This window comes from Cyanistes caeruleus, chromosome 2 (assembly GCF_971803275.1).
Source record: "Cyanistes caeruleus chromosome 2, bCyaCae1.hap1.1, whole genome shotgun sequence".
NCBI lineage: Eukaryota > Metazoa > Chordata > Aves > Passeriformes > Paridae > Cyanistes > Cyanistes caeruleus.
The window spans coordinates 113749980-113775573 of NC_141702.1; the positions used below are offsets into that span (position 1 = coordinate 113749980).

The following is a 25594-nucleotide window of genomic DNA, read 5'->3' on the forward strand; positions in this document are numbered from 1 at the left end:
GAGCTGGCACATGAAGTTGTCCACCACCACCTAATCCCTATGCATATCCCAAACAGGAAATAAATTTCACTGCATATTGGTGAATTTTGTAACTATATAAAAGAACTGATTTCCTTCTGCCAACTACATTTTTAAAAGACCTTAAAGGAAAAAAACAACAAAACAAGCCATGTCAGGTGTTACACAATTTTTTTCTATCTTGTAAAGACTGTATTTGTATTTTGTAAAGACTCAAGGCAGATCTACCTTCCAGTTACACACAAGTTAACACCTATCAGTTACATTTGCAAAGAAATCAAGTTCCAACAGAAGAAACTTAGGTAGCACTAAGTAGTCATAATACACATATACATAATGCACATACCAACCTCATTAATATCATGCTCTGCCCATGTGTGTACTCTCTAAATCCATGTTTAGCAGGCAAGTTTAGCATGTACAATTATTCAAAAATAGTTTAAATTCAGTGTGTGGCAAATTGCTCAATTTTATACAAACATGACACTGTAGCCATGTTCCCATCTCTGCAGATGCAAATAAAGTGCAAGAGGACTTAATTTCTTTTTCCTATTTTCCATGCATTACCCATTCCTAATTTTAACTACTTTCAGAAGGTGCAAGATAAGGTCACTGAATAAAGTCAGCTTGGCTCTAGGAGCAAGAATACTAAAGGCCATGAATATGGCCCCTCTTATGCTGATGACACACACCATTTAGGGGAGTGCTGTTTTAAGAAAATTGTGATGTTTAATGTATCCAAGCGCCAAAAAACTAAAATCTCTGATGTGTAACTGATGTTCTCTGATGTATTAGGAGCTATAAGAAGATAATGCATTTCAGGATAATGACCATAGTTGTTCTGTGTTTCAGAAGGCCTCTGTTTCTTCAGCAAAGTAATTTTAATTCTGTGAAATAAAACCGGTTTAATTCCTTCTGTCATTAGGTCAGTATTTAAACTTTCTCTATACTGATATGAATACATTAGAACCAAGCTATTTGTTCAAAGTCTAAATGAAATCAAACAGCTTTTAATTTCTCTTACAGTTGAGTATAGCTTCATTTCTGTGAAGATTTTCTTGACCACTAAAACCAGATTAGTGGGTAACAGAAGCATTTTTGCAATAGGCCCCAATCCTTGATGAGGTCACCTTGTGAGAAAATCTAGTTTTATATCACCCTTGATTATTGTTCACTTTCCCAGTGGCAGGAAAGAGAGAGCCCTTTCTGACACCACTTCTGAGTTAACACTGACTCTGAATTTTGTTCTGGACATGGCCAAGTCACTCAAAAACAGGCACTTTTACTGCCTGAGATTTATCTTGCCATATATACCTGAGAAAACACTTTTTAAGTCTCAGAGAACCATCTGTAAGAGATGTTACAGTTATACTCTGTGACCTGGGCACAGGCCTGTTCCCAAATTGCTTAAGTGGTACACACTGTGTTTTGCCATGCTTTGCTTTGCCTTCTCAATTCTCAGCCATGAAGTATGATCAGGTACAAGGAATCTTCCATCTTCCCTGAAAGTTACTCATATCTTACAGCACCATCTGATCTCCTTTTCCTCTGGTCAACTGAAAGCTAAATTATGCCTGATTTTAGGCAACATTCAAAAAGTAACTCCATTTTCTCCCTTCCTAACTGTTCAACTGGTTAAACAGTTAAAACAATGCTGCTTACAATCTGTGACTACAGTTTCTAAGCAAGTATATGCTTAGGTGGGAGACAAAAATTATAGCAATCTTGATGTAAAAAGAACTAACCCAGGTTTTCAGGCAAGTAAGAACTCTCTGCCTCACAATTACTGTTTTAACCTCTCTTGCTACAAAAGAGTGAGCACAGAAGCATATCTGGGAAAGGGATTCATGCAAGGAAAATTGTATCAAATTTGAGAAAAGCTGAACTTCAGAAAAGCTACACCGCATTTCTTTCAGCTGGATCAATGAGGAGATTTTAATTGTCATGTTTGTTTACATAAGACTGTACAAGCTGCCAAGACCCATCAGCACTGGATGGAAAGCAACCAGCCACCCTTTCAGCTCCACATTGCTGACATATTTCACTTTGCCTCCTATAAAAGTGCTGGGCAGTCCTAGGGGCAAGAGCCTCTTTTCCCCTCCTACACACAAGATGTAACTCAGAAAACAAAAATACAATCTCAGAACCAAGCGAGTTTCAAATTAATGTTTTTTCCTTGTGAGGACCATTTTAAATGTCTGTACAGAAAAGGAGACAGTCCACCACTGCCTTCAAATTACAGAGCTTTATTCACAACCGTTGACATTGCTGTTATTTAAACTCAGATGGTTGTTAGAACATCAGGTCCAACGCTACATTTTTCCCTATACAGTATAAGTGGGATGACACATTAAAGTCATCATAGTGACTTTGCAGCTTCTACTTTTCCCATTGTTTTTCATACTGCTTTTATTCATGAAGTCTTTTATTTTAAACTTTCCCCAGGAATGAATACATTGTCTCTTTTAGAATTGTCTTTTCTTTTGAATCACTGGCAATTCTTATTTTTAAGGAGCAATATAAATTTGAGGATGAGTGTATTTACTGATATCCTTAATGCAGACAGCTTACAGTTTTTCTATCACATCTCCTTGCAGAGTTTTCAAAGCACAGTGTGTGGAACATTGTGAAGATCTATTTGCACGTCAAATAAGATACAAGTAAATTAAGGGTTTGCCTGGCATCATTACCAACACATGCTGTACAGTATATTGAACTAGCCTGACTCTACATGACCAGTGCTAGAAATTTTAGCATTTGTAGCTTGAAGTGCTGTAATCTGCCTAAAGAGCATCCCAGGTGTCAAGGTAGCTGCATTTGGATTACACAAATCTGTTACTCTTTCCAAAGAGAAAAGAAGAATGCATTGTCAGCTACATCACCACCAGGAAGGAACACTGGAACAGCAAACTTATATTTCACTCAGACTTTCAAAATCCTCTAGAAGTCTAAAAAATTTTTCTTCTATAAAACTTTCTACTGAAGAATTTCTCTGTTCTGCACCAGAACTGAGACCTACCCCCCTCTGTCATCAATTGCTGCCCCAGTAACCTTCAGAAGCGAGGACAAGTAGGATGCACTCAGCCAGAGTTTAAACAAGGAGGAATTAGAAACAGGATTTCCCTGTATCACAGCTGAATGCCCAGCACCTTGGACTATTGTAAATGAAGAGGAATTTTCTCCACCTCTGACTTCCAGAAAGCCTGCCTGGGATTTATGCAATCTTCAGAAAAAAAAAAAAAAAAAATCACTGAAAACAATTGATATGTAACAGGATACTGACTGGTGTGGCTATACTCCAACACTTCCACTAACAGATGGACTGGCAGCTCTTTGCTCCACAGTCCTGTTCCAAAGGTGTGCCATATGGGAAGAAAAAACTCTGAATAGAGGTGGGTACTACACACCCAGACCTAGTCCATCCCTTAAGCAATTTTCTGCACTCTTCAGTAAAAATACAGTAGTGAAACCCAATTTAATTTTTTTGGAATTTCCCATCTGTTTGAAAATTGGAATTTCCCCATTGGTTTGAAAGAAACTTGTCTGCCAAGGAAGGTGGGAAAATATGGCCCCCTTCCCTCCAAATTACTATAACTGGTGCTGGGCTGCTCATTCTCCTGCAGTAGCTGCAGCTCGACAGTTCCCCTCCCATCCCAAGAGCCAGCCTGAAGCTGAGCCCAGCCTCCTCGACCTCCCAACCAAAAATCTTGCTGTATCTCTGCTCTTCCCAAGGGAAAAGCCCCCAGCTAAGAGGTCCCAGCCAACTGCATCCCCTTTCCCTACCCTGACAACTTCTTTTGTCTCTCTTAAATTCCAGTCGATATTACCTGTTGGGCAACAGGTGGGAGAAAATTCACTGAGAGAAAGGGGGAAAAAAAAGAAATCCTAACTTCCAACACCATCTAAAAAAAAATAAAAAAATCTCTCTTTAATAAATCTTAACACCACTGCCACAGTTGAGGGCCTGACCATAGGCAGTGCTTTGCTACAGCAGATATGAAAATAAGCATTACAATACCTACAGGAGAGGTGTCCTTAAGTTGCCTTCTGACCACAATATCATTTAAGCCAAGTTTCACAGTTTTTGTGCTTGCTCCAAACTAAGCATTCTTCTACATTTTATACTCTTCAGAGGCATTCATATCCTTGTTTAAATTATGCTGAGAAACTCCAGTATTGCATGCATATAAATATTCAATAGTATATTTTATATATATATATATATATATATATATATATATATATATATATATATAATATTATAGTATAGTAACAGTCCTGCAGTTTTATTCAATACTGTATATTTTGAGCTTCTGCTTGTCATAGGCTGGCAATGTAATTTCAGTCTGAGCAGAAAGAACAATCAGTCTCACACTGGCTCTTTGTTATTTGTATTGACATAATGCTATTCATCCATCCCAAAGCAGTTTTCATCATCCACCCTGAAAAAAGCAGCCATTTAACTAGTCAAATTAAATAATTAAGATTTAAGATTGAAATTAAGATTTAATTTAAGAATCAAATTAAATAATTAAAAGAGCCCATCTTACACCAAAGCCATTTTGTTCCACCTCTGGGGCTGATGGTACAACCACACCACTTCAAGAAAACCAAGTGGGGGTGAGAAACTGTAAGGGAAAAAACCATGCAGACAGGCCAGTGTCAGCCAAGAGTAGAAAAAGCATCTTCTCTTTGCCAGAGAAGAGGAAAGAAAAACAAACTATCTTTCAGCTTAAATCAGGTATTTCTAGTAAATAAATATAAGCCAGAAATAATTAAATAGCAAGTTCATTTTAAAAATCAATGCAAGCCCCAAAGTTAGGAATTATATTCTCCAGTTATTATTGTCCTTACTTGGCTATTTCATACTAAGGCATCCTAAATTTCAAGGTTATGAGATGTCTCAGGTTCATATTAGACAGGCATCTTCTTACAATAGCCTGCTCAAAAATTGTAGTCTGTGTGAGGGAGAATTGCAGAGCACACATTTCATCCTCTCCAACAAAACAGCTCAGAAACCTGGTCTGCTGCTATGCAACTGGAACTTGTTAAAGAAAAAGAATCAGGGGATGGGGAGGGTCCAGAAACCTTAATAGAATAGGCTGTGCAAGCTGCACTTCTTGAGCCTGGGAAAGAAAGAATTCCAGGGGGACACAAAGCCTCCCAGAAACTACAGGGGTTTATTGAGAAGATGGATCTGGGCTCTGTACTGAGGTGTTCTGTGGAGGAAAAGGGACATAAATTAAAAAAAAAAAAACAACAACCTGCAACAGATTTTAAATAAAATAATTTTCACTATGGGAATAAATTAAGGAACAAATTACCTGGAGCTCTTGGAGGCTTTCAAGAAAAATCTGTGAGGCAAATCTATGAGGGCTCTGATGTGGATTTGGTGGATTTGGGCAGGAGACACCCAAGGGCCCTCCCAGCTGGGTTGTCCCTGTGATGTACTAAGTCCTTCCCAGAGCCAGGCAGAAGCCAGCCACTGGATGTCACCCTGCCCTCATCCAACACTGCTGCTCCCAGGGTACCATGGCAGTGGAAAGGCTTTCTTACAAGCTTTTCACTTAAGGTAATGACTTAAGAGTACTACACTTCTTCAAAGACATCCTTGCTGAAAAATACACAACAGCCTGTTTGTAAAACTTCTGAATCCTTGCCCGAGGTTGAAAATTTAACATGAAGTTCAGCCAAATAGACGCCATGAGTTAAGAGTGCATTTTGAGGCCAGATCAAGAATGCTTGACTTGATTTAAACACAACCTTGTTTAAATGTAAACCTGACATATGCATTCATGTGTGCATATATTTCCCCTATGCTGGGACAAAAAGAACTGAGAGATCTTATCCAGTGTACATATTACTGAAACAATATTGCTGAAACTACTGTGATTTCCATAAAGAAACAACAAGGACAGTAATCACTGTAGGGGGGGAAAAGAAAGATTCTAGAAAATCCAAAGCACCCTTCAATTCCTCCTGGCATAATATTGATTCTCCTCTCCTCCCGAAAGCCAGTTCCTGTTTATTTCATGGACACTGAGGGGTCTGAATGGTAACCTGTGTTCTTCTGGAAGTGAATTTCACCTAAGAAATGCAGGCAGCAGATACAAGTTCAGTGTCAAAGCTATTGATCTTTAACTGTCAATTTCACATTAACAGTGCTGTCATCTGCAAGCTCTCAAAAGTTCCCTACAGACATCCTGTGCTCTCCTGCCATTTCTCCCTTCCCCACTAATCCCAGATTTCATCATACAAGTCCAGGATCATTTTGCTTACCTTTAATTTAGTGCTGCTAAAATTGCCATACTTCCCTACATTTGTAAAGGGTAGAAACAGACTTTTCTCTAGATGCAAGAGAGTCTCATCTTTCCTCTTGTAGTAATTAGCATTAGCAATGGGAATTTTAAGTTAACCATTCTGAAAAAAACAAAGCACTGATTCAATTCACGTGAATAAATGATAATTGGGGCACGTAGTGCATCTTCTCTAGAGTAAGAAGATCAGGGCAGACTCAGCATCTCCACTCTTCTGAGCACACACACCATCCCTTGTGCAAAGAGAATCTACTCACATGCCTTTTCAGTAGAGCGTTTACACAGTTAGTGATTGCCATCAGATACACCACAAAGACATCAAGAACTGCTCCATTCCTTGTATAACATCCTGGCAGACTAATGGATAGAGTTACCATGCTCTATACAATTTAAAAACGTGATCCTGCCCAAAAGGTTTTCAGACTGCAGCATAGGTCATCAGTGTTTAGGTGATGACAGTTTTTACACAAGTACCTGTGACACTGTGCAGACAAAAGGTGCTATACAGCTACACTGGACTGGAGACCATCCAACAATTGACCATTAGAGATTGAATTCAGGAGACAAGAGGTTTTGCCACTACAGTGTTCCTTCACAGCCAGATGCTTTATGAATACCACAAAGTCAACCCTTATCTTACTTTCCTCAGATTTTTAAGTAGCAAAGGCAGACTCTGATACCCCCTTCAAGCTTGCTGAGTTATTTCCTTGTACATAAGAGGTCATTTTGAATAGGCTCTCTGCTGGTAGCCAGGGAAAAGGCAAAGAGGAATAAAAACACTGCCCACATTTTATCATGATTGCTGCAAAGAAGCACTAGCAAGCTGTTTTTCTGTGAGACACCAAACACTGCCCTTTGTGCAACACTGAAAAGGATAATATATGTGTACCTGCTCTCTGGTGTATGCATCCTGCAATGGAAGTTGTTTTGCTGTCCACATAGAGTACCCACATGTATATGAAGTACCCATAGCTCATACAAGCTCCTCATTCAAATGGCAACCCCTTCCAAAGAGAGCCCATCTTACACCAATACTGGGCTTTGCAGGTGCAAGGCCATGAAAGCAAGGCAAAAACATTGCCAGTGGCTTGGAAGAAAGTTACAGAGCTGTGAGCAAGAAACTGAATCTCGATTTGCAGATGGCAGGCTGTGGTGCAACACTAACTCTATCTGAAACAGCTCCTTTAAGGGATATCTCTGGAGCAGGCAGCACACAAATAGCTCAAGATGTGCTATAAACTATTTTAAGTGTGAACAAAGAGTCTGATCCTTAAAGTCACATTTGCAAAATAAGCTGAGATCAGTAGATGTCTCTGTATCACCCGTTGTTTTCATCGCAATGTTTCTGCAGAGCAAGAATGTGCAGAAGGGAGGGTGAAAGGACTGGAAATCTGTGTCACTGGCTTTACAGAAGCCTATGTCACTGACTTCCAATTAAAGCTCAGCATTGCAGCCCAACAATGTCCCATTCTTGACACTGACTCAGCCTTCAGGCTAAGACATTGCCTTAACATACCTCTACTTCCAGTTCAGCTTGCCATGCAGCAGACTTGCTGTCTTAGGACTGAGAAAAGAACTTAAAATGTATTATAGTAGTTCTTTCAAGCTCTTTGACTGATCAATTTCTGCAACACTTCTGGGCTAAATTCAGAATAACCTAATGTAGTGCCAAGAAAACCAGCCACTTAACCAAGATGTGCATTTCTTCAAATAAAGCTTGTCTGGTGCAAATCCTTGCAGCTATTAACATGACACAAAATTCTTTCTTTCATTTATTTCCACTGTGTTAATGAAACCCATCTAATAATCTGGACTTAGGTAAGCTCTAGGTATGATTTCAAGGCTGAAATGCTAATTGTATTTTTCCATACACTGCAAAACAGAATACAGCTAAAAATATTGAAATGGATGAAGGCAAGTACTTTAAACCTAACATTCCATTTGGTTTTAAGCACAGAAAGAAGCTACCAGTAACTGTTGTAAGCCAAACCATGCTGGCCTCTGAGAAAGAACCCTCCTCTTCCACTCCTCTGTGAAGGGTTTCAGGGGTTTAATAAAGATACTATGTTTTTGGAGTAAAATGCACTATTGTGCATTATCAGGGACAAACCTGATTTCATTCAGAAATGCAGCCCACTTACTCACAGAATGCCAATGTATTTCCAAAACCCTGTTAACTCAGTTTTTTGACACACCATTAGCTTTGTAATGAGAAAGCAAGCATGGTCTCACAGTAATTACAAGTTCTGTATGACAGTGTCTATCTATATACACAATTAAAAGAACTAAATGCATTAGTACTTCACTGAAGTTTACAGCACAAAATCCAGGCTATAATATCTAAAAAAGAAAGCTTTGGGTAAAACTTACATGACCTTAAAGGAATACTATTCAAATAAAAAGGATCAAGTCTTTATTGCAACATTTACAATGTCTGCTGTATCAGTTGTATCAATGTTAGGGATTTTATTGAGGTTATTTGCCTGTATAAAGGCCCAAAGATTGGATTCCTGAGCATCTGTGATATGCTACAATCAACTGCCACAATAATGATTTAATTTTACAGCAAATTAGCATTACATAGCCAAGTACAATTATGCAGCCAGCTGGGCATTTGTAAATTCCTTACCCTTGTAGGAACAGTCTTATTTGCTTCTTGATAGACATGTTGTTCTGACACTAAACTGCTAGAGAAATAACCAGCTGTCCCCATATGGCCTTCATACTGTTCTCCATAAACCTTCAAGCAAGGAGATGTATAATTAGATACCTTAAAACAATCCTCATCTGCTTTGAGCTGGTTTATCACTTAGTCAAAAGGAGTTACCACTAGTGCTCTTAATCTGGTTTTTACATTTCCTAGGTTCCAACCAGCTGGCACATGAAACAAACCATTGAAAGAAGTTCTGATCTAGGCACACATTTTTTGAGTAAATGAATACTGCTTATATTTTATCTGGTGCTTTTTTGTAAACACAGCTAATCTTTTTATTTGCTTCCCTTAAATTTAAGACTTAAAAGGCTCCTGTGATAAAAGCTTTCTCTTCCACTGTTTTCATAAACAGCCACAGAAATAAACTGTGGAGCCATTCTGTAAAGGTTCACTTCATAATTACCATATAGCTATTGAAGATATTTCACTTAAAAGAAGAAAAATATTAAACTCCTTCAAGTCTCCTCAACCAGTTTAAACATTCACTTTTAAAACTAAGTTGCTGCTTTAAGCACCACAATAGCTCAGCATTAGCATCCATTTCTTGACAGCAATGTGTGTTAATCTAGTTTGTTCATATACACAAGGATCAACTCTTATACTTGCAGGCCAGAACTCTCCAGAGCCTTTTTCATTCATTAGTTTTGAGTAAACATAAATCAATTGGCCCTTCTTAATATTAATGAGTCTGCAGTCTGAAGCATTATAATCCTCTTCTGCTCTGGCAAGGTAATTGGTGTCTGTGGGAAAAGGAACAAAAGAATGAGTTAGATGAATTCAAATACACACATACTTTTACAGAAATATAAATACATGTGGCCTTGTAGTAAAACTATTCCTACATATAAAAGTAGGTTATCTTGAAAGAGCTAAAGCCTTCAAGAATTAGTTCTGCCATTTTTCTATCCTCCAGTAACCAAAATAACAGCTTCAGAAGCAATTTCAGCACTGAAAGTTAAAAGCCCTATCTACACTTTTCACTTAAGTGAAAAATGTCCCTTTAAAAACCCCATTTTTTGATAAAACTGCATGTGACATTCTACATAGCCACTTGACAAGACAAATATATGACAGAGCTAAGCAAGCAAAGTAGTTTTCCCTTCACCCTCACCATTATTTTTAAAACTATTTTGTCCTCAAAGTTAAAGCAAATTTACTTACACAGTACATCATCAGTACACAGCTACTTGCTGCTAAGCTTCTCCATAAAAATTCCAGTTGCAAGAGGAAACATTAACCTGAGATACAAAAGCAAGATCATCAAATAAACACTTTGTGTCATTTTTCTTCGCTGCAGCACTTGCTGAGCGTGTGCCAGGTCCATCTTTTATGGAAGAGGGAGACACCTGGACAAACACAGCAGGCTAGTAGGAAGGGGCTGTGGCAACATTCCATCTCACCAGAGGAGCCATAGGCAGAGAGAAAACCTCAGGGCCAACTCATAAAGCTGAATCCCATCCCAAAGCCATTCTGTGTTAACATTTTTATCACCAACTGTACTATTTAAACATGCTAAGCCCTCCCAGAGTTGTCCATAGCCTGAACAGTACTTCAAGCAAAGTCTGAGAATGAAAATTAAGTCAGACCCTGGTAAGAAGCAAATGAAATGACATTCTTCTTAATCCTCCTGTCCTTAATTTTCACAAATGCTCACTGACAAGTACAATCTTCCCTGGACCAAAAACCCTCAGTGCCAGATTCCCCTGTTCCTGTCCACAGAAAGGTCCTACTGGCACAATAGCAGATGGATGCAACGTAAACAAACGATTAGGGAGCTCCAAGGCAGTAAAAAGGCTTTTCAAAACAGCAATTAAAATTTGAAATCTAAGAGTTCAAGCACTTCATACTTGCACAGGCAAGATCTCTTCCACAGGGAGATGCAGTCAGAGCAGAACACAGAGGTCATGCCAGGACAGCAACCATTTCACTTCTCTTTACCTAGCTGAACTCTGCTGAGGGTTTGCAGGTCCAAACAGTGCCACAGGCTGACTTACAAGGTCCTCTTTACAACCTCTTTACAACAGCACAGCTGTCAGGCTACAGCAGGCTGGTCTGAATTAGCACTTAGAAATAACCAAGGGCAAGTCTGGAAATTCCTGAATTGCACTCCAGTGAACCAGTTTCCTGATTCATGAGGAGGTCTGAAGAGCTGCTGGCTGCACCAGCTTTCAGTTCCCAGAGAGAAGAGCAGAAATTGTCAGCTGTCATCAAAAATCCCACACTCTTTCAAAAGAAAGTGCATCATGCAACTTCTAGCATCACCTTCCAATAACAGCTGATTTCACCACATTCTCCTCTAGCCTTCCAGCCCATTACTCCTTCCTCCAACCTCCTCTGCAGACAGCTCCAAACCCTTTACGTTAATAAAGGTGAAAAGCAATGGTAGTCATGTGCACACAAACTAGTGGGATGAAATGACAGCATAATTATTACCTATAAATTTATGACTGCAGGAGCAAAAATCCAAGGTTATGATGGAGTAACTCTCATTTTTGCTGTTACAGGCACATTGAAACAATTTTCATTTGCAAGTATTAGAATACCTGTGAAATCACACATACACTCAATCTTCAAAAAGAATGAAAAAATACATAAATGGAGATAGGAGAGTAATTGAGATGACTGTGAAAGAGGCATTGTTTTGCAATGTACTCTGGGAGCAGGTGAAACTTCGATTTTCCATGTCCTGTGCAAAAAAAGGTGGCTCATGTTGCAGATACAAAACACTCCAACTTTCTAAAGTGATTTTTTTTTCCAAAATATTTGGAACAGCTACAACTCATAATAATATATCTGATTACTTCACTGCATCCAGTGTATTTCGTGCCACACAAAACCTATGAAGCTTTTAACAAATGAGAAAAAATAGAGTAAATCAAACCTGAAACACCCAGAAGCATTAGGACATGTATTTTGGAAAAGCCTGGCTAAAAACCAGAATTTTTTATGTTTCCTTTAGGGACTTGCTTCTACTGTCAGCCAGCAAGACAAAACTGAATTGAATCACATTACTGCCAAACTGTAATCAATTTCTAACTATACCTGGGGAAAAAATCCATTAATGATAAGCTGTATTTCCTAAGTGAAAAACAGCTGTCCCCTTGATAATGAGGTTGAATGCTGTATTTATTCTGAATATGCTGGCATTCAGCATTCCTGATCATACTTTTTGCTCTGGAAAGACAGCTAGTTTTAGCACTTAGTTCTGAGAAATAAGGTTCACCTTAGAAGTTCTTAGACTGAATAAAGCACTCCAAGGCTAATGAATAATGAGACAGACTTGAGGAAAAAACACAGCTTGAAAACAGCGTATTTATATTTTATTTTATAAAAATTAGTATTTCAACAGAAAAAGTTGCTATCCAGGTGATCTGTGGAAATCCTGTGTGCCCTGGTCATTGTGGCAATTCTATTTGAGTCTTATGTGTTCTGCAGAGAACATCAAACATGCTAGCTGACTGGAGTATCAGTGTTTAAAAAACAAACACCTATTCACACAAGTCCTTTACAGGAAGAGTATAGTTATTTCTTCGCATAAGTGATTTTCATGGCATGAGATGGAGTGATCTTGAATCCTTGGAGAGCATCTCGAGCAGCCCCTGCTTGATTCTCATTCTCAAACTCCACGAATGCGATGTCATGGCGCCCTGGAACTAAGCGTACTTCTTTGAATCCAGGAAACCTTTAAAATAAGATGAGAGTCAACAAATACTTCTTAGCTCAATAATACATCTCTCTTCAGTAGCTTCTTATCAGAAGCATCTACTACTGCAACAGTTATTTCTAATGAAAGATTTAAATTGCAGGATTTTACACATTCTATCCTTAGAACTATGCCTCAATTAAGCAATTTTATGTGGAAGCAGTTTAATCAGTGCTGTACACATAGAGAAGCAATCTAACTAGTTTTAAAACTGCTCCTGCCGTCCTAAAGACTATAATATTACAGTCTCCAGATTAAATCCAATGCAAATTGATAGCAGATAAATTACACAATCAAAACCAGCTACAAAAAAGATGAGATTTGCTTTCTGGACTAAGTCATCAGAACTGACATCTGTTACCTTGGCAGTAAGACAAACAACTGAAATACCTTCAAAAGAAACTCTTCTAAAAGAAGAGCTTGCCAACTGAGAAAACACACACAGGTTACAGAAGAATTCAAAGGAGAAATCATTTCTGTTCAAAACTTACTGATTAAATAACATGGACAGCATCATCTCATTTGTTTCCTCAGGCAAATTATTAAGGAAAAGGATGTAGTTTGGTGGGTTGTCAGGCACCTGCAACAACAGAAGATCAAAGCTCAGAAGACTATACATAGTTGCATACATTTCCTTTGCATCTCTCTGCATGATTATTGCAACCGAGACTCACATTTCTTTAGTTTTGCTCACAACATTCTATCTGGGCTTCACCACACTTTTATCAATATGCAGACAGAGCCCCTTCGTTCTTTTACACAGATATACTAATTTGGAGAGGTTCTTACTTCCACAAAAATCACAACACCATACTGTCTTAGATGTCACATTTCAACTCAGCTAGTCAAGGGCTGACACTGCAACACTCTCTGCACCCAGATGCCAAAGCAGTGTCTGCAGTGCTGTCCAAGACACCTTATGGCAGTGGTATGTAAAAGACTCACATCTTTCTGGAAAGCAGTGGGAAGCCAATCCCTGTTTACCTGCAGTACTACCAAAATACTGAGTATGTCTGGGCAATCAAAACTTACAAAACCCACATGGTTTTATTACAGAGCTCAATTAAAATTTCTTAATTAGAAAATCCTTTAGATTTAGAGCTTTAGTTTTTTTAACAGATTTGCCTGCTAGAATGAATTTGTAGCCACCCACCACAGACAAGGCTGAGTAGTCATTTGCTGATACTGGTATCTTCAAATCATCTAGTACATTATAAAATTAAAAACAAAATGGACATCCCAACTTCAACCGTCCTCAAAGCAGTGCCAAATAAAAAGCCTTAGCAGAACAATCTCTTTCTACTGTTGGAAATATTCCAGGTAGTACCATCAGAAAATAAACTTCTGAAGTTCAAAGAAATACTCAAACACTCAGCATTGTGCTTTGATGCAAACTGATAGACATGTATTGTGCCTGAAAATCCAGGGAGCAAGACCCCTTGCCCTGTTGATTATGTATGCAATGGCAATACTCAAGAAAGATGCAGGCCAGGGCAAGCAAATATATTCTTCTATGGTACTTGTTCTCCTGCAAATCCTGGCTCTTTACCACTTCTAACATGAATCATTTAGAAGGTCACTGAGCAGACAAGATGAATGAAGTGCAGGGAGTTGTTCCTACATCTCCACACTTTCCAATTCTTTGGAAAATAAAGACACTTGTGAGAGAAAAAGCAAAAGTGAGCAGAGAACCCCCGAACTCCTGAAATAAAGCTTTTAGGCAGATATTTTGGTATCCTGTGTTGTCATCCTTTTACTTATCTGCTGCTAGAATAAAGTAAGCTAAAGGGAACTTATTAGCAATAAAAAAAATTAAGAATCCTTCAACTGATACTAAGCACAGTCCAAATTTAAGAATCCTGTATTATTTGGTAATAGTGCTGTTTTCTGTATAGTGATGAGAAACTGCAGATTCTCATTTCTTGTCAACCAGATATAGTAAGAAATTAATTTGTTTTGTTTTCTGTGTCACGTACCTGTTAGACAAATGTCTCATAGGACAAAAACAAAGCTCCTCAAGTTTCCACATGTAACAAATTATTATTCATAGAGAATATAAACATTCATGCTTTTAGTGATAAAAATAAAAACATTACCTGATTCTGTGGTGTAGTACCTGGGGCATTGGCTGCATTCTGTGTTGCTCCCTAGCAAATAAGTACAAAATAGTTTTACAAAGATGTTTCATTAGAAATAAACATGTCACCATGTTTCTCTACAATTCAAGACGTATGTTAAGGGTTTTTTGAGCTGGAATACAAGGAACATTTGGTGCCTATGAGATACTTCTAAAAGGGAACAAAGCATGTGAATTTTGCTTAGCTCCAAAACCAGGCAATCAAAAGAAATAATGTCAGTACTATCTGATCAATCTAATGGCTGAGTGAAGTACTTCTCCACATTTCAGGATTTAATTTAATAGACAGAGAGGAAGTAGTTTTGAAAATGAAGGCCTAGACAGGTATCCTGGCTTCACCTGGGACAGAATTAATTTTCTCCTTAGTACAGTGTGTTTTGAATGCAGAATGAGAGTAACACTGATAACAAACGGATGTTTTGGTTGTGATAGGTAGTGTTTGCTCACATCAAGGACTTGCAGTTTCCCATGCTCTGCTAGTGAGCAGGTGCCCAAGAAGCCAGGAGGGAGCCAGGACAGCTGACCAGAACTGGACAAGGGATATTCCACATTACAGAATATCATGTCCAATATAAAAACTGGGGGGATCTGGTCAGGTGCCTTGATGTTTTCTGCTATACTTCAACACAAAAACTCCTAAATGTTACTTTAGGCAGGCCAACCCTTAGTGGAGATAAATTCCAACCTAACTCCTGTTAATCCAACATCAAACATCTAATATCTAACATAAATTAATGAATTGTCTTGTTCTCATTTACCATTCTTCTGTCCTCATTGGGCAACATGGCATTAAAACACTGAAGAGAAAAGCTGGTTGAGCACTTGAAGCCAGTACTAAAGATAAGCACACTCTTCTTTTTTTTCCTATTCTTAAAAGAGGCTAGTTTCTACTTCGGTTTGTTGTACCTTTGCCCTACATCTATATTATCATCTGGTAATAGCATGAGGAAAAGAAAAAGAACAGCAAAGACTGCATAACCAGCCCCCTCTCCTTCAACTTCTAGTAAATGCTCAAGAGCTCTAGATAATCAACAGACCCCAATTCAGGAAACTGAAACATAAAAAAGACAACATCAAGTCCTATAAAATTACTTAGAATAGCTTTTGTGTGGGGGTATTTTTATTGTTGTTGTTGTTGTTTTGTTTTGATTTGGGGTTTTTTTGTTTGTTTTGTGTTGTTTTGTTTTCATTTTTTCTAAACAGAGAAGCAGCTTACCTGGATAACCTTTTTATTTGGTGCGTTTGCTGACTGCTCCAGAGTTTTGGCTTTCTTCTTTTCCTTTCTTTTTTCCTTATCAGCAAAAGTCCCACGCATTTTAGAGATGATATCAGAGTCTGTTTTTGCATACTGAATACGCTTTTTAAAAGAAAAATGAAAACAGAGTATATTCTGCAGTTAATAATACTGAATATTTTGCACCACTTTCATTAACTGTGTATTTGCACTTTTTTTTGCAGGAATCTTTTATATTAAGAACATTGTTATAAAGCGTAGGTACACTTACAGAGTAACCAATTCTCATAGTTACTTCTGAACACAATTACAAAAGTCTAAAAAAACCACCCTAATATGGAAGTTACTAACTTTAGCTCATTGAAATCAGAACTCCATTTATCTAACAACATCCTCCTAACATCTGTCAAGGTAGCACCTACAGAGAGATACATTTGAGCTACACAGAGGAGATTTGAGAAAATTTGCACTAGCTTCTATTAAAACTGTGAGTTTTCAATTCCATTTTGGGGAGATAAAATTTGACAGTGTTTTTTCAGATCTCTGCAGAAATGTAAATTCAGCAAAACTCAAACTTCTTAAACAGAAAAGACAGTTATCCACCTTAATCCCAACAGGATTGCATAAATGCCGCTGTTCTTTTGACAAAAGCCCCCACAGCTGAAGGTTGAGTGTATGCAGGTATAACTATACCAGTGTGCAACATTGCTATTTATGAACGCAATCCCATTGTTTTTCCTATCAGAGACTACCTTAATACAAAACTACACAGCAGCTTAAGATTTTTTTAATGCTTTTTTTTAGTGCTTAGAGTACACAGGCTGCAGGCAATGTTCAAAGAGGGAAGTACATTTGAAAGCTTATGAAGCCTTAATCTTTTTATTTCTTATTGAGTTGTACTGAGCACAAAACTCCTTAAGGATAAATGCCAGACTGAGCTTGCAAAATTCTGTGGTAAGAATTTAATTAGAGATTCTGAAGGTGTTAAGGCAAATAGCTTGTGGCTCAGCAGCACAACTGCTCTCTTCAGTGCTCAAAGCCATGAGCTGAGAGCCAGCAGTAATGTACCCACCCATTGCTGAAGTCGTGGGCCATTTGCATGTATCATTACACCTCACCAACAGTTGCAGAATTAAGAGATGCCTAATTATCCAAGCAGGCAAGAACAAGGCATGTCAGTTATGCTATCCTGCATGTTATGAAGTACATTACTAAACCATGTTCTATTAGCCAGCACTGTATTTGTTTCACTCTAGTGATACTGAAGTAGCTGCTTGGTTTGGTGATCTACAGTCAAGCAGAACTAGCCATCAATTTAAAAAAAAAAATCACTGGTCACGTCTGGAAAGCAAACTGGAGGTCTTCACCCTCCTCACTGTTACCTCAAAAAGGAAGCATCACATTCTAGCTATTCATTACAAATCTAAGAGTAGTTTATGTTACTCTACATAAAGCAACTGAAAACTAATCTAATTTCAATAATAAAACAGAATTAATTTAACCAGTTCAATGGAAGGCATGATGAGTAAAATGAAAGTATTTAAGATCTTAAAAACTTTAACCCAGCACAGAAAAACATAAAGCCCCCCATTAAGAAATCTGAACATTAAGTTCAGAGTGTGTGTGTTATAACTGCAGTCTCTTCAGCATCCCTCCAGCTTGCACAACACTGTATCACACCATCAGGGCATTTTTTCTTCTTTACAAGGTAACAAAGTAACTTACCATCGGTTTCCCATAAAACGGAAAACCTTGTAGCTGCCTCAAAGCATTGGTAGATGATCCAAGTTCTTTAAATATAACAAATGCCTGTCCTCTCATCTTCATGGTCTTTAAAGCCACAATGTCGACCACATGGCCAAACTGTGAGAATAACGCATACAGGGACCTCTTCAGCTCTGGGGACCGAAGGAGAAAACAAATTTTAACAGGCTACATGCAAATTTTCACTTCTACTGAGTCTTCTATCTTTGGAAACAAGGTTTTTTACAAGCTTTAGTTGACACAGTGAGTACCTGAGTTTGTCAAAACTGCTGCATCAGTACAAGTTCATTTGTTCAGGTTTTGTAAGAGGGTGTACAACATTTGGTCTCAAACCTCAGGGATTCAGGTAGGGAAGACATTCTAGTGCCATCCATTCTACCATTCCAAGGGAGTCACAGTTACATAAGGGTATGTAAAATCATATTTTCATACATGTATAAACACACACAGTCCCTCACACAATCAAGTATGATGATGACAGCCATCTCAGACCGATCAGAAAATCAAAACTGAAACAAGCAGCAGTAAAGAGATGTGATGTAAAACAAGAATGCAGCAAAATAGCAACTACCTAAAGGTTAAAGTTGGAAATTTTGGTTGTAACTGTTTAATCAATTTTTGCATTCACATTAAGTATTTTGTCATATCCTGGATCCAAATTATTTTTGCATGAGACTACTGCAGCTTACAGCAGTATTGGATTTACTTTAATTATTTACAATCACCTGAATATATGCCAAATTAAACCTTAGTCCAATCCAAATCAAGCTAAATAAATAATCTGTACTGTGTAATCATTCTAAGACAAAAACCTTATATTTGAACTATTTTAGCAATGTAAGAGCGCTGCCTCTTCTTTATTGCTGTTGAGATTTGGTGATACCAGTCCACTGTCACTTTCTCCAACTTTTCTCCACCTGCTCCTGACTAACTAGAGTGTGGTGGTTTTTTTATTAAAAAAAAGGTTTTCTCTCAAAACACTTTCCCTAAAAATTACCCTATCACCTGTATTAAAATAGGAAGTAATTTGTAATCTTAACAGGTACTTTAATACCCTATATTTAAGCCAAGGTAATCCTATGAGATGTAACAAGACCAAGTGCAAAGTGTTAAACCTGGGCAACATCCAGCATCAATCAATCAATCCAGGCTGGGGGATAGACAGATGGACAGCAGCACTGGGGAGAAAGACTTGGGGTGATGGTGGAGAAGGGGCTGGACATGAGCTGCACATGTGTAATCACAGCCCAGAAACCAACCATGTCCTGGGCTGCATCCAAAGCAGGGTGGGCAGCGCCCTGCGAGGGATGGGACTCTGCCCCACTCAGGTGAGAGCCCACCTGCAAGGCTGCATCCAGATCTGGGATCCAGCACAGAAGGACATGGACCTGTTGATGCAAGTCCAGGAGGCCACCGAGTTGATTAGAGAGATGGAGCACCTCTCCTATGAGGAAAGGCTGAGAGATTTGGGGGTGTTCAGCCTGGAAAAGAGAAGGCTTAGGAGTAATCTAAGTGTTGCCTTCCAGTACCTGAAGGGAGCCTACAAGATGGAGAGAAACTATTTACAATGGCTTGGAGTGACAGGAAGAGAAGTAATAGCTTCAAACTGAGAGGAGGCTTAGATGTGATATTGGGAAAATATTTTTTACTGTTGGGCTGGTAAGGCACAGGGAGAGGTTGCCCACAGAGGTTGAGGATTCCCCATCCCTGAAAATGTTCAAGACTGGCCTGCAGGGAGATCTGAGCAGCCTGATCTAGCGGGAGGCACGTTTGTTTGCTTTAGCTCCCGTTTCATTTCGAGACTTTTGCCTAGAACTCGGCTCATGACCGCCTCCCGCTCGGAGACCTCCGGGAGCTCCTAAAAGCCCCTTTGTAAGACAAGTGCCGCATGCACTGCATGACCAGGCCTCACCGGACAACCTCCCCGTTCCAGAGGAGATCGGCAGCCATCCCTACCTTCCTTCTTGATCTTGTCGTTGATGTTGTTGATGTAGATGGTGTGGTTCGGCCTGATGTCCATTCTCGGCGGCACCTATGAAGCTGCCTGCGGGCAGAACACACAGGGGAGGCGTTAGCGGCGGCCGGGGCGCTGCCAACGCCGGCGGCACCTCACGGCCCCGGGCAGTGGCACCACGAGCCTGGGGGCGGCCTGTCCGTCCGTATGTCTGCCCGCCCGCGGGCCGCACACCCGCCCCGCTCCTCCCTTTCCGGGGCTGCAACGGCGGGACAAGAACTGCAGGGAAGGAACCCCGAGGCAGCCCCTCCTTGCACCCCCCTGCATCCTGGCGCCTGGACCGCGGATCCCAGGCCCCCTCACCTCACCTCCCCTCTCCTGCCCGTCCTCAGGTCTCGATGGCAGCCTGTCCGTCCCGCCCTGCCGGGACGCAGCGCAGGCAGCAAAGCCGCTCCCAGAGCAGTGGATGCGCCGAGCGCCGATAGCGCCGATGGGGAGCGGCGGGATGAGCGGTAAAACGGGATAAAAACCAGATAGGGATAAAAAGGGACAAAAGTTTGTTGTCGGTCGAAATGGGCATTTCTTGCCTCAGGGTTTGGCTCTGTCCTAGCCTAATAGAACGATAAGTAAAGATAAGTGCGGTGGGATTTTTATGTTTTTTTTTTTTGTTGTTCTGTTGGTTGTCCTCTGGGGCTGTTTTGTTTGGTTGGTTTTGGGTTTTTTTGTTTTTTGGGTTTTTTTTTGTTTGTTTTGGGGTTTTTTTTGTTTTGGGGTGTTTGTTTTGTTTTGTTTTTTGGGGTTTTTTTTTTGTTTGGGTTTTTTGTTGTTGTTTGGTTTTTTGTTTGTTTTTGTTTTGTTTGTTTGTTGGGGTTTTGTTGTTGTTTCATTTTGTTTTTTGTCTCCGCAGCACCTAGAGCAGCAGCTCTAGGAAAGCACGGAATGGTTCGGGTTGTAAAAATAAAACCACCCTGCCGTGGACATGGACACCTGGCACCAGACTGGGTTGCTCCAAGCCCGATCCATCCTGGCCGTGAGCACCCATGGCACAGCTTCTCTGGGCAACTGTGCCAGAGCCTCACCACCCTCACAGTGAAGTATTTCTGCACAGTGTCTGGTCTCAATCTGCTCTCTTTCATTCTGAATCCATCCCCCCTTGTCCTGTCACTCCATAACCTTGTAAACCATTGCTCTCCAGATTCCCCCTTATTTATGATGCCTTATTTATTAGGACCTCCCCTTATAAATTAGGCCCTTTCCGAAAGGCCACAATTAGGTCGCACCAGAGCCTCCTCCTCTCCAAGCTAAACAATCCCAATTCCCCCAGTCTCTCCTCGTAGCAGAGGACCTCCATCCTGCAAAACACCTTTGTGTCCCTACCCTGGACTGTCCCTGCAAGTCCTTCTTGTGCTGGGGATCACAGAGCTGGATGCAGCGCTGCAGGTGGGAGAATGCAGAAACTTCAAAATGTCTGTAAACAATCAGTAGGTAATATTTCTTTTCAAATTCCAATATTAAAAAGGCAGTCTCTTTTTTTTTAATGTAATTTCTTGAAGGTACTTTGAAAATCCCTGCAGTAGTGCTGCCTCAGAACAAATAAACAGGGCAGAGGTTGCAGCCCTTGAATTTTTGGAATAATTTTGCAGGCTGTGTGCCTTCATTTCCATGAATTATTAGGCAGGCTTTTTCAGAAACAATTTGAAGTTGCTACGGTTTACATATAAAAAAGGAGCTCTTGCAGGGGAACTACTTCATAATCAGTGAAGTAGTTTTTGCTTAAGCTATAAATTATTTTGGGGCAGGCCATTGTTTTGTAAAGAAGCAGGAATATTAGGTAGAGTTCTTGGTTCAATAATAATTCTGGGAAAAAAACATTACTCCAGATTCCAGAGCATGTAGGAAGTATATAAAGAAAAACATAGATTAAAGGGAGTCAAAAACAAAAGCCAAAGGCTTTGTTGACTGAGGTGTCATTCACTGGGGGAAGCAAACAGCGTGTTCTGCAGTTGCCTACAGCAGACCATGGTGTGGGAAATGCTGTGCCAGTGGATGCCATATGGAATGCATATATGTGACAAATTCAGAACATGACAGGCAGCAGTTCTGGTCAAGTTTTAGGGTTGTATTTATCTTTCTTTGTTTATTGTCTTAGAGTTAGTTGTTAAGATGAAGTAAAGCTTTGAAATCCAAGCCTGAACAATACATTAAAATTCTTTTTCAGAAAGGCTGGCTGTACTGTTTTATACCTACATCAGCACTACAATCCAGGTAACTTTACAATTTAGTATAAATGTTCAAAACTGCTTATTTGTTATTGAGTCAATGCAGATAAAGGAATTGGACTCACAGAATCAAAAGCCTTGACATTTTATAAATTGTTTTTAAAATGAAGTCCTTCAACTGTCCATAGAGAAGACACTAAAAAACAAATACAAAAAAACCCCTGTCAACCTGACACAATGTAAGGAAGGATTCATGGCTTCTATATTTCATCCAGCACAGCATGCCACACTTATACTTGCTCAGAGTCACTTTAAGGACAGCTGATTTACTCTTCCAGAATTTGAATGCAATAAGGCAGAAAAAAATGCATCTTTCCTGCTCCTCAGATGGGATTTCATGTCTGCCTGCCAGTTCAATAAAAGTGACATTCATTCCTCAAGTTGGCTTCCTCCTCACTTCTCTAAGGTTTATTTGAATTACTTCTGTTTCCTTGATCCCCAAACAGAGGTACAGAGCTGTTATATTCACTAAAATGGTCATTTATGTTGTTTATTTAAAAGTCCCTGAATGCTTGAAGTACTGTAAAAATTACTTCTAATTTCTTAGAGTACCTGCAGCACCTTAATAACCAATTACGATCCATCACCAAAGTGTGGGAACACACTTTCAGCTTGGACAGTACTTGCTTCATCAGAGGTTGCCAAACAGCTCTGGAGATACAAATCAAAGGGCAAAGGGTTCTTTAAAGTATCTTTTCAGCCACCATTTCTCCCATCCTGCCCTTTGCTTAAGGTCAAGGGAAACCCAGGATTTCATTGCTATTGCTGCTGTTTATTATGAAAACTATAATAAAAAGAAAGGGCTTTTTTTTCTTCATCTTACTTTTCTAAATTCAACAAAATTCTCTGAGGTGCAAATAACCAAGAGCTGTGTGTGGTGGAAGCTTGATAGCTTTGTGCCCTCATGGCCTTGATTGGGTCCAAACAAGGTGATGCTTCACAGTTTTCACAGCTGTTATTTCCTGTAGGAAGACGGTGAGATAAGCAAAGTTACTCTAGTATATAGAAATACTTTCATCTCAATTAAACCCATGTGCTAGAAAGGAACATAATTGCAAATGTTTTGTGACCTGGCTGGATTTGACTGCAGTACTTTTGCTCTGGCCTTTACTCTGTTCTGTGTCAGGGAGAAGGTAATACAAAATCACTAAACATTGCAGCATGGACAAAGACAATGAGCAAAGTGACAGGAAATAAGGAAATTTCCTAGCAAGTACAAACTGGCTCTGTGAGCACTTGCAAAGTCAATATACATGAAGCCTCACATTGAAGATAGAAAATGTTCTTTGATGGGTGAAGAACTTTGTGATCTATATTCAGTTGGAAGGTGTGAAAGGGAAGGAATTGCTCCCTATAAATCAGGATTTGCTGAGCAGTTGGACTAGCTGCTGTTGCCCAAAGCTGAGGAGTCCACAGGGATTTACAGATCATTGTCCGCAGGCTCTTCATACGTGATCTCTGCAAACTAACAAAGCAGAGAGAATGGACAATGGGATAGCAGGACAAGTTCAGTATTGATAAGAGCTTGGCAATGTGCTTGGCAAAGCTTCACTTGAACCACCTGAATTAATTGTAACCACTCAGAGAAAGAACCTGGCTGACCCTGGTTGGGGGACAATAAAACACCCTGTAGTAGGCAGGGAGGCAAACAAAAACACCATACAGAAGGGGGAAAATGTACTGCACTTCATTTAATAAGGCTGCTTTGTAATCACTAAAAAGATGTTTGAGTGTATTGCTACTTGATCTGAAAGAAAAGAACCTCCACACATTCATCTGACATTTATTAATGGCAGCTTATACTCTTGATTATTTAATACACTGCTTGACAGACTGTAATTTAGTCAAGAGAGCTTCACTAACCAGGGGAAGAATACACTAGCATAAGGAATTATTTAGTATTGCTGTTTCAGAGGAAAATCATATCATGGCTAATACAACTGTTGCTTGTTCTCTTGACCAGGTTGCCTTTCTCCTTTACTGAGGAAAACAATAAGCACAAGCATTTATTTCTTTGGACCCACTTCTAGTGTATGGAAACAGACAACCGTTGCATTGTTTAAAATAAATAAATTACCATTTTTTAGTAAACCAGAATTAAATTTTAGATATTTACATTTGTAGTTAATTAGTTAATCTTACATATGCATATATATATGGCAAGTAAGTATATTTCATTTTTGTGTTTTATCAAGTGTGAAAAAAATGCACTTTTAGACTGTGTTTTCCTTTATGGTGCTCACTCTTAGACCAGTTTTTTTGCTGCTGACAATTTCAGGAACCTTGCATCTCTTGCATTACACTGCTGCCTCAGTCCCCTGTGGCAAAAGCTCATCTGAAATTTCAGGGTGCAAGTATGCAACTCCTCATATTTGTTATATTTGTCATCATGGTGATTCCCTTACTTTGAGTATGCTAATATGCTGAAAGAGTTGAAATGTGGTTAGCGTCCTTAGTTTCATACAGATGGCTTGATGTGGGAGACAAGAAAAGTCTCATAGAATAAGTAGAAGGCCCTTGCTCACTTTGTTCCTCTTTGCTCTCTGACAATTCATGAAAAGCTCTATGGGAAACACAGCTGGCATGAAGACAGAAACAAGTCATGTAAGCTTCCCTTGGACAATGCTTCATCAGAGTGATGGTTGGTCAGAGGAACGAGTGGACAGTGTTTGTTTAGTTAACAAAGAATTCTAACAAGTCTGATTTTAGCCAGAGTATTTTTAGCACATATAAAAGCCTAAGATAGTCCTATAGTATATAAGGCCTTGCATGATGATAATAAACTTGATTCTCTATGGAAGCAAGAGGGTCTGTGTCTTCATTCACAACAGCTTAGAATTAGTTCAGGTTGCTAGGGTTGTCCTTTTCTTAGTATTAAATGGTAGCAGTAACATCTGTCCCACACTGCAACTCTTTGCTGGGAAGAATTGCAGCTAGCTGGTTTGATTTATTGTTGTGCAAGAACACTTGCATTCCTTTCCTTTTGCTTTCAAACTGGGTTATTTTTTGTATAGTTTTATTGGAATCAGCATACTAATGCAGTGTAAGTGATGTGATTTACACTGTGCATTTGAATTCAATACTTTAGAATCCTCATGCATGAGATACATTGCAGTATAATAAAACCAACACTTACCTACTGAGCTGTATTAAATTGCCTAGTTCTTTCCTTCCCTTCTTTGTAAAAAAATCTCACTAAGACCAGCCCTCCATTGTGAAAATCTTGAGATGATGTGCTGGAATCCCTGATGAAAACCACAGACATCTGGGGGTGCTGCTGAGATGGAAATGCTTCTGTATCTGTGAGCTCAATAGGAGGCTGGAGCTGATGTCTGCTACAGCCTTGGAAAACTTTGGCATGGAGGTGGGTAGGAAGCTTAGCTTGCTTAAAGCAGCATTGCTGGGCTGGAAGTCAGGGAAGTGGGTGGGCACAGTAGACTCAAATAGCTCATGGCACCACTGAGGATCTGAGGAA

At 39.5% G+C, this 25594-nt stretch overlaps 3 protein-coding genes across 4 annotated transcripts; 1 reads left to right on the forward strand and 2 right to left on the reverse strand.

Annotated features, from left to right (window-relative positions):
- Positions 1 to 8725: 8725 nt before the first annotated feature.
- On the reverse strand, positions 8726 to 10429 carry OTOR (otoraplin). Its single transcript, XM_086879282.1, is given in 2 exon segments — positions 8726 to 9788; positions 10210 to 10429. Coding segments are annotated over 2 exon segments (396 nt in total). The 5' UTR covers positions 10373 to 10429; the 3' UTR covers positions 8726 to 9555.
- A 1917-nt stretch (positions 10430 to 12346) lies between these two features.
- On the reverse strand, positions 12347 to 20298 carry SNRPB2 (small nuclear ribonucleoprotein polypeptide B2). 2 transcript variants are annotated; one of them, XM_023923194.2, is made up of 7 exons: positions 20209 to 20298; positions 19843 to 19930; positions 17848 to 18020; positions 16105 to 16245; positions 14848 to 14898; positions 13243 to 13331; positions 12347 to 12730 (listed from the first exon to the last, which is right to left on the reverse strand). In XM_023923194.2, exons 2-7 carry the CDS (start codon positions 19904 to 19906, stop codon positions 12571 to 12573), a joined length of 678 nt encoding a protein of 225 aa, XP_023778962.1. In that variant the 5' UTR covers positions 19907 to 19930; positions 20209 to 20298; the 3' UTR covers positions 12347 to 12570. The 2 variants fall into 2 exon arrangements, with proteins under 2 accessions (XP_023778962.1, XP_023778963.1); XM_023923195.2 differs by having other exon boundaries at positions 20204 to 20281.
- Positions 19977 to 24919, forward strand: LOC147655145 (uncharacterized). The gene is made up of 4 exons (XM_086879283.1): positions 19977 to 20352; positions 20748 to 20929; positions 22059 to 22105; positions 24083 to 24919. Exons 1-4 carry the CDS (start codon positions 20307 to 20309, stop codon positions 24147 to 24149), a joined length of 342 nt encoding a protein of 113 aa, XP_086735409.1. The 5' UTR covers positions 19977 to 20306; the 3' UTR covers positions 24150 to 24919.
- Positions 24920 to 25594: the final 675 nt, after the last annotated feature.